Consider the following 16,135-nt stretch of genomic DNA (forward strand, 5'->3'; position numbering starts at 1 on the left):
ACTTTATGTCATGCTGTTACATTGTATCACAGAAATAAGTACAGATTATAGTCCCTATTTAACCCGGATGGTGCCAGTGTCTTCAACCTGTGAATCCACCACACCTCCCTTTATTTAATTTTATTATTATACTGTTTTTATATTATCCTGTTATGCTTGAGAAAGGGCACGCTGCAGGCCCAAAACGTCGCAGGCGGAGAGATGTTCTGCCACCAACAGGTTATGTAATGAACTCTGATCTTTAATACACTTTTTTCACTTTTTTATACAACGAGTGCTGCCTTTTTCCTTGTCTACTTTGTATATGTATGGGAAGCCCACGGAAGTTTCCCTAAAGGCGCTGCACCAACCACACCTGTTAAGCTGAGGATACAGTGAGTGCTGCTAAATACTTGTCTTTTATATATATATATATATATATATATATATATATATATATATATATATATATATATATATATATATATATATATATATATATATATATATATATATATATATATATATATATATATATATATATATATAATACACAAGAGCCATGAACATCCTATAAATGATATCCTTATAAATTGTTTAATGATGTCATCACTAGTTATAATCAGTGCTTACTGATGTCATTTCTGCCGCATCACTCACTCAAACTTGTGTATTATAATAATAATGGACCTCCTGTTTTAAAATATGAGGATATCAGAAGTCACTTCAGGGACCTTAAAAATACATTTTATATGGTCATGGAACTTCTCTGTGACTTATAATATCCTTATATTTTACAATAGGGAATATATATATATATATATATATATATATATATATATATATATATATATATATATATATATATATATATATATATATATATATATATATATATATATATATATAGCGTTTGACACATTTTTCACTTTGAGAAAGGCTGTCGTATCAGCCGAAACGTCAGCGATTGTCCACAATAAAAAGCTAATTACTACACTTAAGTCCTGCGAGTGCGATCTCCATTACTTCTATTGATTTTCCTGTACGACGACTGCACCCAGGCACGGATTACTTCAATATCGTGAGTGCCGGTTCCCTACTCTATATATATATATATATATATATATATATATATATATATATATATATATATATATATATATATATATATATACAGTATACTTACCAAATTTGAGTGCTACCACCTGTTTAGAGCTCTTGTTTACACCAGAAAATCTTGAATTTGACTAAAATATGCAAGGTGGTCTAATATAATGGTACAATTTCCAGTGTTAGTCTGGTTTAAAATAAATGATATGCTTTACACACACTGATCAGTTTTTTGTAATGGAACATGCCTTAAATTCTCATAATCCCTTGATTAAGGCTAGTGATTGGCGAATTTGCAGCGAATTCCCGCGTCTCGCCGCCGGCAAATAAATTCTCAAAACCACTAGCAAAAACAAGACGCCGTCGCCATTTCGCGAATTTCGCTGGAAATTGTGAATTTTTCGGGGAAGCGAAACGCCCCAAATTCGCCCATCACTAATTAAGGCAAAAAGATGTAAAATCACTGGAGGTGCCAACTAATACAGAAAAAGGAAGCTGCATGATGGGCTATAATTGGGATACTGGGAAGAAATACGTGTATAACAGGGACCGCTTTATTGGGTCTGCTAAGGCGGCAATGCTTTCATAATAACTGACATATGTTATTTCCATCAGGCATGTATACATTCAAATATATCATTTGCTTTTTCCTGTTTAAGATTCTGTACATGTTCCTGCCAAATTGCTTGAAATTATTGGGGAGTATGATTTGTTTAGCCAAGCTTTAGTTGTAACTACATTTCCTGTTTTGCTGTTTCCTATTGGATTTAGATAGGGGCTTTAAATATAAACTATCACAGGATGTACCTTGGCCAACAGACTGCAGTCACATTTGTTATATGCAGCAAACTGTAATTGAGATTATGCTCAATTATTTATGAGTTAACATATCATCTAAAACTATAGCTGGTACACCGACACAATCAACATAGTAAAAAAAACATAGTAACTCTCCTCTGGGTCTTATAAAATGCTGCTTGTTATTTGCACCAGAAATAGGAATTGATTTATCTGTCATTGCCCAAGAAGAAGAAGAAGAAAAAACGTTTCTTGTTTAAGAAGCCACTAAAGGTACACTTTGCTCATACAATTTCAGATCATTCAGTACAAATATATGTATAAAATTGAATGTATCATAATTATTTTGAGACATGTGGAATACAAATAGTGGAGCACTTCTGCTACAGAATACATCAGCAGAGAGACATTCAAATTTGCCAGATTCTAACTGTAGAATGGAGTATTTGTTTCTCCGTGAGCATATTGACTGATATCAGTCACCAGACAGTTCTATGTGCATATTTTAATGGTCTCTATATCAATATCATGGATGTTGCTCACCCACTATCACTACATTTGTACCACAAATAGCTGCAATATATGTATATATACCTTCCCCAATGCACAATCCTGCAGCTTTAAAATTGGATTGCAGGTCAGAACAAGACACCAGTTCCATGATTTAAGTTCAGCCTTAGTCCTACATTATACTGTATATTAAGTACCCATAATGTAGCTTTGAGCTTTGTCTCTAAAGCTTTCATTTTACCTCAGTAAAGACCACTGCTTATCAGGGATCTTCATCTCCTGTCCCTGCTAGAGAACTACAAATCCAACCATGTAAATATAAAAAGCATAACTGAGAAACATAGGCATTCAGTTATGAAACTCTAAAAAGAATGCATTGGAACCTATGCCTAACAAGAATGAGCTATATTTTCTAAAGGTTTCTATAAAACCTTTTAATTAATTTTAATTAATAATTCATTTTCAATTAAAATCATCAGATTTTACACCTATATTTTGTACCTGTCAAAAGAATTGCTTGTTAGGATCTATAATGTTATTTTAGGGACATAAAATAGATTAAAACACATAAGAGTTAACATGTAGATATGTGTCATAGTGTACATACTACTGCCTAAACCTTTTCATTAATACACAGAGGTATTGTACAGAATGTCAGAGTAAAATGGATTCCTTTGCTTCCTTATTTCCTTTGAGTACATGAAGTTAGATTGTAAGCTCCACTGGGCAAGGTCTTGTCTCTTTAACACCCAGAACTTAAACTTAAATGGAACTATATTTTGTATTTTTTTTGTATTGTATTTGTATCGACCCCTGTTTGTTCTATTAATGTATTGCTCTGTTGTACAGTGCTGTGTGAATAGGTAGCACTATATAAATACATTTATAAAAATAAATACGTAAAATATGTAAAATAAATATTTACATAAAAAACATTTTTAATTTTATATTAAGTAAATATAAAATGGTTGTTCTATTGCATGTAATTTATCTGACACCAGTCTTCACCCTGGCTTTTTGGAGAAAAATATTTTACAAACCTCTACACATATAAATGTATAACGTACAGTCGTTTTGGGGAAAGAGTTTGAAGCTCCATACTCGTGTCACTTCATCATTCTGAGCAAAATGAATTAGCAAAGAGAAGGATATAAGAAAGATACAGAGAGCAACAGGAAATAGATATTTAAAAATAAAAGGGGGATTTTGTAGGTTAATGTAACTCACATTCTACTGCATGCAAAATTGCAGTCCTCAGATCTCAATGTACTAATGGTCTTTCCTTTTAAGCACCACTACTGAATTGGGCCTGAGTGCAGCACTAGCAGGTGTAAGGACACTCTGTACTTAACATAGCCTAAGCACAGGGCCCAAAAAAATGGGACAGGGCAGTCACGTGTGAGGGGTGCAATGTCAGTTGCAAGGTGCTAGAGTTTGTCATGATGATGTCACATGAGTTGCAGCACCCGCTCATTATATGCATGTGTGTGCCTCAACATGGCCACCCACACTGAGAGCTCCCACCTGGTGCAGGCAGCCTAGCTGAAATGAGGGCAATTTTTTTGAAAAAGAACTACTGTATCCCCAACCGGAGTGCATCTCTGTGGGGTAAAAAAAACCAAGGGTTACAGGTGCCCTTTACGTAAAGAAAAGTAAAGGATATCAATGTAATATAAAACATGCTATTGCTTACTATAATATAGTAAAAATACTATTTTCAATAGTATAGGTATGGGACCGGTTATCCAGAATGTTTGGGGCCGGGGGTCTTCCAGATAATAGATCTTTCTAAAAACTCGGATCTTCATACCTTACGTCTACTACAAAATCATATAAATATTAAATAAATCCAGTAGGCTGATTTTGCTTCCAATAAGGATAATTTTTTTTATCTTAGTTGGGATCGAGTACAAGGTATTGTTTTATTATTACAGAGAAAAAAGAAATAATTTTTAAACATTTGGATTATTTTGATAAAATGGAGTCCATGGGAGTCTTCTGGATAATAGATTATTGGGTAAAAGATCCCATAATAGTAAAAGAGAATAATACGATTAATAATAAGAGAAAAATACTATTCTCCTGACTTTAGCAAATAACAGCTCTTCTCCAGACAGAACTCCAGTTCCCACAATGCCTCACATCCTTCCTCACAGATCTGTTAATTAGAGCACATTCAAGTCATTCTTCTTTAAGAATTTGTAACACCAATGATGCATCATGGGAAAGAGCTTTTCTGAATCATTACGCTCGTATTGACTCGTATTGTGGTTAACTGGGGCGTAATAATTTGTTTCATATTATAATAATATAATACAAGTTTACATAATCCCGTATATAATAAAAGTGTACAAAATCCTATATATAATAAAAGTTTACATAATCTCATATATAATAAAAGTGTACCTAATCCCATATATAATAAAAGTGTTAATTTGTTAAATATGCTTGGATCTGCTACACAGCCCCTTATACTGTATATATTTTGTCATTTGTTATCTCACTATCTATTTTGAAAACTAGAATATTAACACTCTGTTAATAGACAGACTGTTAAGCTCATGCAGCCTTGCAAATTTGTTGGTACAATAAATAAAGACATAAAAATGTTACAGCTTCAATTTGCAGACTGTGCTATGCTGAGCTTCAGTTTAAAAATCTTAATTTTTTTTTACAGTGTATACATTTTCTACTAAAATTGACTTTATATCACTTTTACAGTTGTTTTCAAAAATCATTGTTCGGTGCAAAAAAAGAGAAAACAGCTCTCCGAATACAGCCTGATAACCGCTATAAAATAGTCAGGATGTGAGTAGCTTTGCGGATAAATTCTCAGCTTAGAAAAGATGCATGCTTTGACTTAAAAATGGCTTGCGTTGAAAAAAAATATATATCCAAATTCCCAAATGCTTCATAAAGGATGCTCCACATTTTTCTGCATTTGGAAATTGTTGCCTTTTATCATTTGTTTCCAAGAGTTCTGTAGAGCAAAGCATTTAGCTTAAAATGGCGCTTTTTACACTTATATGCAGCTATTCATTCACAGAATTTTAATGTATGTGAAGTTACTGGGAAAAGTTGAAACTCAGCTGAAAAGTACTTCCAATTGTGAGTGTAAAAAAGAAGAAACTTTCTTTTGTGCTTCTGGGTGATCAGATACAAGGGAATCTGTGCTTCTTGCTGGAGGAGGTAATTACACTAACTGGGAGCAAAAACGGAGGCTTTTCAATAGAAGAATCTGTAGGTACAATGGGTTTTCCTGAATACTGTGCATTAAATAGTATTTCTTTGCTATGGATCTGCATGTTTTCAATTGTGTTTTACACAGAGTATATGGTAATGTAAACTTAATAAGGAACTGGTTGTCCAGGAAACTTAGATTTTAGGGGTTACTTATCAAAAATTGAGTTTTTTATATCTCAATGAATTCGAAACTGGAATGGTATCTTATTTAAGAAACAACTCGATTCTGAGAGTTTGAATCCCGAAACTGAAAACTCAAATTGAGTTTTCATGAAGTAAACTCGAATCATTCGAGTTTTCGGGCAAACCCTCCTGTAGGCTGTTAAAATCTTCATATGGAATCTAGGTTTATATGTTTTCGAAGACTGACAGAGATAAGTAAAAAAATGTGTATTATTATTATTTTTATCTTGGGATGAAGTGGCATCTGGTATTTGCTAGGAGTGATGAAGCAAACTTTGCCATGAAGCCAAACAGCTCATATTGTGCACATTGTACATCATGGGGTAAAAACTTGATATTTCATAGTAACATAAAGCCCATTCAGGCACAAATGCATAAGTCTTTGTTGAGATGCTTTAAAAACAAAAAAAACAAACAATCTTAACTTCCCCTAAACTGAAGGTCAGGGGCATGTGCTCCTGGACACCCATTGAGTGCTATTGGATTTTGTTTATGTTTAACATCATGGGGCACCTTGGTAGTACAGAGAGGTGAGCAAAACAGTTGTTGTGATGAAGTAAAGCATTATATTTGTTTCTATTAGACTGTTGCTGTGAGTGCCTTTTTTCTACAATAAATATGATTTCTGGTGAGCAGCCGGCTGATGCTTTTGAGGAGAGATGAGTGCCAGTATCAGGCATTTGTGTGTGTATATATATATATATATATATATATATATATATATATATATATATATATATATATATATATATATATATATATATATATATATATATATATATATACATATATATATAGACAAATACAAGAGTCCACTGCACTCAACCCATTATCAATATTTTAAGACATTGTGCATACTGCTACTGAAAAATGCCTTACCCTTTAATCAAAACAGGGATTGGCCAGTCCAGATTTTTCAGACAAACGTCTCTGTCTTAAATATATTGATAATGGGTTGAGTGCAGAGGACTCTTGTATTTGTCTATATGTATTTTGTGGTCACAGCCTCATTGCACCCCCCGCCTAATGGTTTTAAAAATTAGTGGTGAGCACAACTTTCCCTTGTTTGTTATTTATTTTTATATATATATATATATATATATATATATATATACACACACACACACACACACACACACACACACACACACACACACACACACACACATATATATATATATATATATATATATATATATATATATATATATATATTTGGTACATCTACTATAATGAAATTATACCATTCTGACTTGTCTCCATAGGCATTTTTAGTGTGGCAGAGAAGGTCCAGTGCAGTCTGCAACTAGTTGAATATAGTGACAGAATATTCACCACGTTTCCCTGCAAAATACGCCCATAGACACCAATATATTGTGAGCTGTAAGAGTGTGCTAGAAAAAGCTGCTGCAAAAAAAGTCTATTGCTTTCAATGTCTGTTGCATTTTTTTTTACAAAGTGAAATGATACAGATTGACCCTAAATTAGTTAAATAGAAGAGAAAAAGGGGGACCAGAAATGCCTTAAATATGTGTCTTCCAAGTAAATGACAGGCTGCACAGGCACACTAAGGGTATTAAGGTTCAAGTTGTGTTTTCCATATTAATTCAAGTTTTCCAAGTTTTTTTTTGTCAAAAATCGAATTATCCGATATTTATTATCCAAAATATCCCACCGCCCACCTATGCCACCCGCCCACCGTCCACCTATGCGGGTGGCATAGGTGGAAGGTGGGCGGATAGCTCCCACTTGCTCCCCACGTAGATAGGTAGGAACAATCTTTGGGGAATGGCTGGAAAGGAGGGTTCTGGAAATGCTATTAAGCACGACTTATGTTAAGAGACTATGGTGGTCAGGTTGTAAATGACAACGCCTATTATACTGACAGCCCACTAATCTATCCTATGCCTGGTTTTTAATGTGTGTTTTTAGGGACATGGTCCCGGACTTCATCACACTTATAATGAAGTCTTATTTGCCATTGTTCATGTGGGTGTGGGTGTGTGTTTTTAATCAACCTAGATTAAAAGTTATGTTTTATTTTATATATTACAATCAGAATCATATCTGAACTGGTTAGCTTGGAGTTAACAGGGTCTAAAAGTCTCTTACTTTCCCTGCTTTTCTTCGGTTGTTGTTTTGATTTTGTTGGTTCTTGAATGAACTCTAACCTGCAGATAATTAATGTTTGAAACAAGGTCACACTCATATTTGTTTAATTACAACAGTAAGCAACTCTAACACCACAAGCTGTATAGAAAGTATGCACAGTATAAGTCTTGAGCATAGTGACATCTATAGGCCATTTGTATAAACACCACACACATAAACAAACAAACCATACATGTTAGGTCACATGAGTTCTGTCTTTTTCTTCCACATGAAATGGTGGTTCAAAGCAAGAGATGTAAAAGGGCAATATTTACTTAAATATATACACCAGTTTGGTAAGATTCTTTAATATGAGTTAATTTGAAATGAACGTGATCTGTTGCTTAAGTATTCATTTTGGGGGTACAGTTTTCCTTTAATTATATTAGTTTGCATCAGACACAAAGTACATTACAAAGAAAAAGGAAATCATTTTTAAAAATTTGGATTATTTGGATAAAATGGGGTCCATGTGTTAAGGATTAGGTGGGGCACTGTGGAGGTTGATGAGGAAAGGGTGAGTCCTTGAGACTGGAGCTGTATGTGCCTAAGGTGTCACTGCAAGGAAAAGGCAGGAACAGGGTGATGAGGGCATAGAACAGGAGAAAGGAGCAGGCTAGACAGGAACAAAGACGGTGCAAGGAGTATATTGGAAGCTGGACTGAAAGGAGATGACAGGAGGACTGGATAGCAGAAAGACTGGATAGGGGTCATGCTAGGCAGACAATATACTGACAGGAGAAGGAAAGATAGGGCAAGGTGCAAGGTAAGGTTGAGGAAAGGTCAGGATTGGAGCGAGATTCAGGAAAGCAAGGAAGTCAAGGCAGGGCAAGGTCAAGGCAAGGTCAAAGCAAGGCAAGATAAAGATCAAAGCAGGACTGGAACCGAAGTAGGAACAGGCAAGGCAAGATTTAAAGCAGGACTGGAGTAGAACCGGGATGGGAAGACAAGACAGATCAAGGTAAGAACAAGGTAAGGGAAGCAAGGCAAGGTTCAGGCAGGACAAGGCAGATCAAGGCAAAACAAGGATGGGAGGCTAGAGCAGGAACCTTTAGCTAGGGGCAATGTCACAGTGCTAGTATAGGAACCAATGCTCAGGCAAGGAGTGTGAGGAGGGCTGGCCTTAATTGCCTGATTGGCTAACTCCAAACCACCAATCAGACTGGGCCACAATGAGAAACTGCACCATCAGGTCTTGGTGAAAAAAGTAAGGAGCCGAAACGTTAAATACATTTTTCCCTTTTTTCACCAAAACCTTATGGTGCGGTTTCTTATTGTGATAAATATGATTGTTTTTTAACCAGCACACAGGCATTGCAGTTAACGCCTACTGTGTGCACCATACTGGACTTTTGTGAGAATAGATAGATAGATAGATAGATAGATACCATTGATGGGATTAAATCTTGCAAGTAAAAACAAGTTTAAGTGTTTGTTATTTTAAATATGTATAACAATGTGTTCTTTTGCTTACCTTAAATGATAATTCATATTGTTCTCCTCCCCAGATTTCCAATCCAGGATCATAGCCACCAAGCTCCCAAAACCATTTCTGCTCAACGGCAAATAAACCTCCAGCCATTACAGGAGACCTAGAGAATGAGTTCATGTTAAGCCATTAAAGCAAGCAATCCATAAAAGTATGTACAGATACTGTATATATTAGATAATATTAGTGGTAAAGGACAAATAAAAATAAATATATAATATATAAATTGTGTGAAAGTGCCATTTACTCTAAACATACTCTACTACTCTTTGCAGTGGTCTACAGTGTATAGTAATAACCTTTCTGATAATGACAGAATGAATGCCATTAGATATTAACCATTACCTAGAATTGTCAGGCTTTGCATTTGCTCAACTACAAGATAATTTTCTCCCTTAAAAAAAAAATATGCTGTACGATGCTGTAATGGGAATTGCAACTAAGATAATCTTGTTTTCAACAGTACTTTTCAATTTCTGTGATGTGCAATTTAGCTAGAAAAGTGGCTTTTCCAGCATTTATCAAACATACAATGATGTGTTTCAAGCTGATACACATCGACAAAATAATTTCCCTCAAGGTTTGAGTGACCTATTAGAAAACCATTTAATTGTAGCACTTATGCCCTCCTCCAGTCTTTGTCTCTGTATGGCTTGCGGCTTTACTCTAGGGCCATAACGTGACTAAGAAGAATGCAGCATTTTTTTTTATGTGTCAAAATGACATATAAGTTAAAGGACAGTAGTGGGACATCAACATACCTCCCCCTGCCTGCCCCTCATGAATACAACACTGCTAAAAACAGACAGCATTGTATTCATTGGGCAAACCCAGGTCTGTACAGCTGTTGAGAAGCATAAGACTACAAGATTGGATTGGCAAGAGTACAAAAATGGATTTAACAACTAGGGGAATAAATAGTCTAATGGATTTACATCCATAGGGGCTGATAACCCTATAGGCTCCTAGATATCATACTGTTAAGACTGTCATTTTCTGGTTTATCTGATCATTTTATTAATAAAGCTTTGGCCTTTCACATCCAGAGGTAAGGTTAGGAGGAGCAGGTTTGGGTATGAACGACTGGCTTCTGTGACACTGCCTTGGTCAATATAATTTCAACTAAAACTGCCCTGAATGACTTATTGTAAGATGCAGTAAGTGTAATAGCTTCAGCCCTACCATTCAGCCCATATTCTTTGTTCTTTTCTTATAGCTGTTAATTTTACAGCTGTACCAGTTCTTGCAACAGCCAAGCACATGATCAATAAACTAGTAGGGCAGAAAATAATATATTCCGTTCCAGTGGCTTAGCGTTAGCTGCTCACCGGAACAGAGACTGCTGTGCACTCCTGTGCTACCTTGGCTCAGCTTTAAATGACAAAGGCACAGACATGGCAATCAGATTTTGATTACGCACTGATCTCACTGACACTCACTGTCAATTTTGCAATATTATTTGGAATAAAATTGACAGAGGAGAGTACAGAAATGACAAGAAAGGACAACAAGTCTGGCAGCCTTACAGAACGTCAAAAGGCTTTAAGCCATTTCTCTGACTCATTTTCTTTTGTCAGCATGTAGCAATTTTAATGTGCAATGGCACTATAGACCTCTAAAGCTGGACAGATGGCAAATTTAAGCACCTTGCTGGTATGTAGATCTGCACCATGTTTCCAGTCGGTAAAGTGGCAGAAAGGAAATATCTGTTTCTTGCTGTAAAATATACATTTTATTGTGGAAGGGCAGATGTTTCTTGCAATGATAAATTATCTGGAAAAGCCATAATTTGCAGGATAACATTTTTAAGCTTGTTCGGTTTTTATAATCTATATTAAAGAAAAGTAAATAATGATTTGCATAAATCGATTTGGGAACAGCCATGTGTGGAGTCCTTTCTATTAGATGTGCCCACCCACCTCTGCTACTTGGCATTTTAAACTAATATAAGAAATGAACGCTGATGCTTGACTATAAATACCTTATTTTTTTTTACATGTTTTAATTTTGGTATACATTTACATTTTTTCTTATCTTTTAGATTATAATTATACAGTTTATATCTAGAACATACTGTCTAGTTTGCCAACATAAATGTTATGTAACCTTTAAATTAGCTATTTTTGTGGGAGTTTTCTATTATTTCTGAGGGAGTTTGCAATTTGTTTCTCTTTTGTGTTTTTTTTTTTTTTAAATGATTTAGTTTGTTTGTTCAGCAGCTCTCCAGTTTAGACTTTCAATAGTTATCTAATTATTAGGGTGCAAATTACATAGTAACTAAAATACTGGAGGATGAATAGGAGAGGGCCTGAACAGAAAGATAAAAAAAGATAAGAATTTACTGTATTGTGTTTTGTATCTGGTGTAGGCTTGATTTCTTCTACGTCCCTCCATGTCAATATGCATGGACATTGCCCCTCCCAGACCTGGAGGTAGGACCTATAACATAGCCAATCAAAATTAATCATGAACTATAAGACCACATGACTTCCTCCTCACCACAGTTATTTTTTGTCCTACTGGACAGGGAGGTAGGATCTCCCTCCTCACTCTTTTTTATTTTTTGGTGAATTTTGAGAGAAATCAAACACAGTTTTTGTTTATTTTTTACATCTGTGTGGACACAGAGGGATGATTCCCAGGTAATGGAGAAGAATTTATCTGATGCCTCAAGACGCATTATCTGTAAATTATTGCATATTGGGAAGAAGTGCAGGTGTGGGCATACCCATGGTCCTAGCTCTGTGCTAAAATAGCCCCCTGCTATATTCCCAGCGAGGCACAAGATTCAATCTAGTGCTTTTTGGGAACAGACACAGGTGTGGGCTTCCCACATTGTTACCTGTGAGCCATGGGTATGCATATGGGCTAGTTAAAACAGCCTGGTGAGTATGATTCTTCAGTATCCACTGTGTTTTTTAAAATGCCCAGTGCACTGGGAAGTCTGCATGCTAATTAACTAATTATGTCCCTCAGCTAAGAGCTATCAGGGCTTTGGCTGGAGTTTCCATCCAGCTAATTAGTCACTATCTGATAAGGTGCAGGTGTGCTTTTCGGCCCCGTTGCTATTGCTGTTTAATATTTTAAGCTTTGTATGGGTAAACCTGCCATCTTCTGTGCAGACACAGAAGTTATATTGGCTCATGTTACTAAGGCACCTCCAGAAATGGCTAGAGGTTGCACTGCTCAAGCAGTATGGCACCTCCTTCCTTTCTTATGAGTCTGCTCTTAAAGAGGACCTGTCACCTTGAGACATAAGTAATATATATCTTTTCCCTCCTTAGTTTAACCCTTTAGTCAGCTGTTTTTGTCTATATCTGAAACGGATTAGAAAATCTCCTACATGTAAAAAGTGCTTCATAGGCGCTGCCATGTTGAAACAGGACCCCTTTGTTTTCTGTGTGTGGATTGTGCCAAACTGCCAAATCTCATGGATGCTTAGTGATAGAGTATACTCTGTGATAGACTGGCTCTGTACCACTCATGTCACACCAGGACTTGATATTCTATTAGGATTGTTTGAAACACATTGTTCTATTTAGATTGTGTGGGCTTTTACTAAAAAATCTCATAAACGCTAAAACCTGCTAAAACTGTGCAGTTCTTAGGGCTCATTCATAAACACTGGGAAAATCTGCACCTGGACAATAGCCAATTAAATGTTTGCTTTCAAAGTTCAACCTGCAGCTGCCTGTAAAAAGCCAGTCACCGATTGGTTGCTATGGGCTACTGCCCAGGTGCACATTTGCCCAGTGTTTATTAATGAGCCCCCATTAGCTTAGTCAACCCCAAAATAAAAATGTGCCTAATAAAATAAATAAATAAATACATAATAAAATAAATAAATAATAAATAAAGACACTGCTGGGATTTAGGGTTAAATATAAAAATCAGGAAAGTGTGTGTGAAGGGTAGAGTAACTCAATACTTTTGCTTGTCAAGAGTAGACTAATTGTTTACATGAAGAGCAGAAAGCAGCAGCATTATGGTTAAACTTTAGCGCTACTTCTGCTAATACCGGCAAACGGAGCTCCTTACTTGACATATGACACCCCCTCCCTTCTTCCTCCTCCGTGCTGATAAACTTTACCGATGTTGTGCTTCCCAGTACTATCTGTGCTTAGAGCAGAAAGCAGCAGGACTATAGTTAAACTTTAGCTGCTACTTCTGCTCTGTAATGCCGGCAAACGGAGCTCCTTATCTGACACCCCCTCCCTTCTCCCTCCTCCGTGCTGATAAACTTTACCGATGTGCTTCCCCATTCTGTCTGTGCTTTTGAACTCCTATACAAATTCACGAGCTGTAGTCCTCCAGCCCCTGACAACTGCAGAAACTGGAGATATCACGAGAGGAGTGTGCAGGGCTGATTCTACCCATGATGCCTTGCTCTCCTGACTTTCAGAAAGTCAGGGCTTCAGTCAGTATCTTGTGGACATTTTCAAAAGTAGTTATAAATTGAGATTTAGTGAGATTTGAGTTGAATAAATTGAGGCATGTGGTTTGTTTTAACAGTTTTATTGCCTTCCTAGTGTTAACTCAATCGTGACAGGTTTCCTTTAAGCAGTGTTCCACCTGTCTGGAGATTCCTGCTGACAAGCCTAAGCTATCTGGTAAGGTGCCTATGTTCCTCTGACTTCTTGTATTATCTGAAGGCTTATGTTGTGAGCTGGCGTCCTCTGTGCAAAATGCAGTATTGGCTCTTGTTACACAAGGTACTTTAAGTACTGGCTGGTTAATCCTTCTGCTAAAGCAGTGTGGTACCTGAATCCGGTGAGTTTGATTTCTCAGTATCCACTGTGTGTTTGAAACATTAATTTCACTGGGAAGTCTGCATGTTAATAAGCTTAATATGTGCCTCAGCTGAAAGCTATCAGGGCTTTGGCTGGAGTTCCCATCCAGCTAATTAGTCACTATCTGTTAATCGAATTGACTACTTTGACCTTCGACTACGACTTCGAACAACAGATAGGCAATGTCAGTTGCTATTCTAACTGGTAGTGGTGCTGCTGCCATGAGGTGCTGTCACCGCAGTTGGCAGCAGTTGCAAGTTACCAAGGATAACAAAAAGCTGCTTCTGGTAACTTTAAAGGGATACTGTCATGGTTCAAAACACATCAGTTAATAGTGCTGCTCCAGCAGACTTCTGCACTGAAATCAGTTTCTCAAAAGAGCAAACAGATTTTTTTATATTTAATTTTGAAATCTGACATGGGGCTAGACATATTGTCAGTTTCCCAACTGCCCCCATTCATAAGCTCTGATAAACTTCAGTCACTCTTTACTGCAAGTTTGAGTGATATCACCCCCTCCCGCCCCCCTGGCAGCCAAACAAAAGAACAATGGGAAGGTAACCATATAGCAGCTCCCTAACACAAGATAACAACTGCCTGGTAGATGTAAGAACAGCACTCAATGGTAAAATTCATGTCCCACTGTGACACATTCAGTTACATTGAGTAGGAGAAACAACAGCCTACCAGAAAGCAGTTCCATCCTAAAGAGCTGGCTCTTTCTGAAAGCACATGACCAGGCATGACCTGAGATGGCGCCTACACACCAATATTACAACTAAAAGAAATACACTTGCTGGTTCAGGAATGACATTTTATATTGTTGTGAGTGAATAGAATAGAGTGTATAGATACATATATAGAGTGAATAGAATTATTTGCAGTGTAAACAGTGTAATTTAGAAATAAAAACTTCATCATAAAAATCGTGACAGAGCTGAAAATCCAATTCAGTTCAATTCAATTTTTTAATTCACAATTTTGGCTCTACTAGTGCAGAGAGTGAAGTTGAGCTCTCTGCACTAGCAATCGTAGCAGTTTAGCAATAAAAGTAACTATCTTCTGAGCAGAGCGACATACAGTATTTCAACATTTGCCTGTTGCTGGAATATGAACAAAACAAAACAGTTCAGCAATGTAGAAGAATTGAAAAAGGGGCAAAAACATTTCAATTCAGCTATTTTTGAGGAAATAAAATAATAAAATAAAAGAAATAATAAAATAAAAGAAATAACATAGTTCAGCAAATCATGGCATATTTATGATGAAAACACAGCTGTTCAGTTATGCTAGGAACTATTTTATGAGGAAAACTAAGCAAACATTTAATGATGGTTAGCTTATGAGAGAAATAACACCATTCAGCAATGTAGAGGTATATACACTGTATAGAAAAAACACAGCATTTCAAAAATTGCAACTAGTTGGCTAGCCTATATATGAAGTGTCATAGCAGTTCAGGATATTACTGCCAGTAACAACTTATGAGCTCAACTACAAACTAATTAAGCTTTAATTTTTGAGCAGATAATGCTAATCATCGAGGAAGATTAGCATTATGGAATCTCCCATATATATATATATATATATATATATATATATATATATATATATATATATATATATATATATATATATATATGCCCAAAGGTAGATTGACATATTTGTCAAGGTTTTTAACTGGTGTAAAAAGTTGAATATTTGGCAGCACCCCATCACTGCAGTCATTTAAGCAGATGCCAGCGCAGACATGATGTTGAGAGCATTCATCCAGGGAAATTCGTCACAGTATTTATCTCTGGCCGCCAGCCAGAGTTAGAAATTGATCAATGAAGAGAACGTTTTCACAATGCAATCTATTGCTTTAAGCTTAGCCAGAATT

At 36.1% G+C, this 16,135-nt stretch overlaps 1 protein-coding gene across 1 annotated transcript in view; it reads right to left on the reverse strand.

Moving 5' to 3' along the window:
- Positions 1 to 16,135, reverse strand: part of LOC108698938 (polypeptide N-acetylgalactosaminyltransferase-like 6) — a 547,280-nt gene that overhangs the window by 61,534 nt on the left and 469,611 nt on the right. Inside the window, exon 7 of the mRNA XM_041589177.1 lies at positions 9,449 to 9,566. Within this exon, the coding sequence (XP_041445111.1) occupies positions 9,449 to 9,566 (118 nt within the window). The remainder of the gene's footprint in view (positions 1 to 9,448; positions 9,567 to 16,135) is intronic.

The sequence above is a fragment of the Xenopus laevis genome, chromosome 1L, assembly GCF_017654675.1.
Source record: "Xenopus laevis strain J_2021 chromosome 1L, Xenopus_laevis_v10.1, whole genome shotgun sequence".
Classification (NCBI taxonomy): domain Eukaryota; kingdom Metazoa; phylum Chordata; class Amphibia; order Anura; family Pipidae; genus Xenopus; species Xenopus laevis.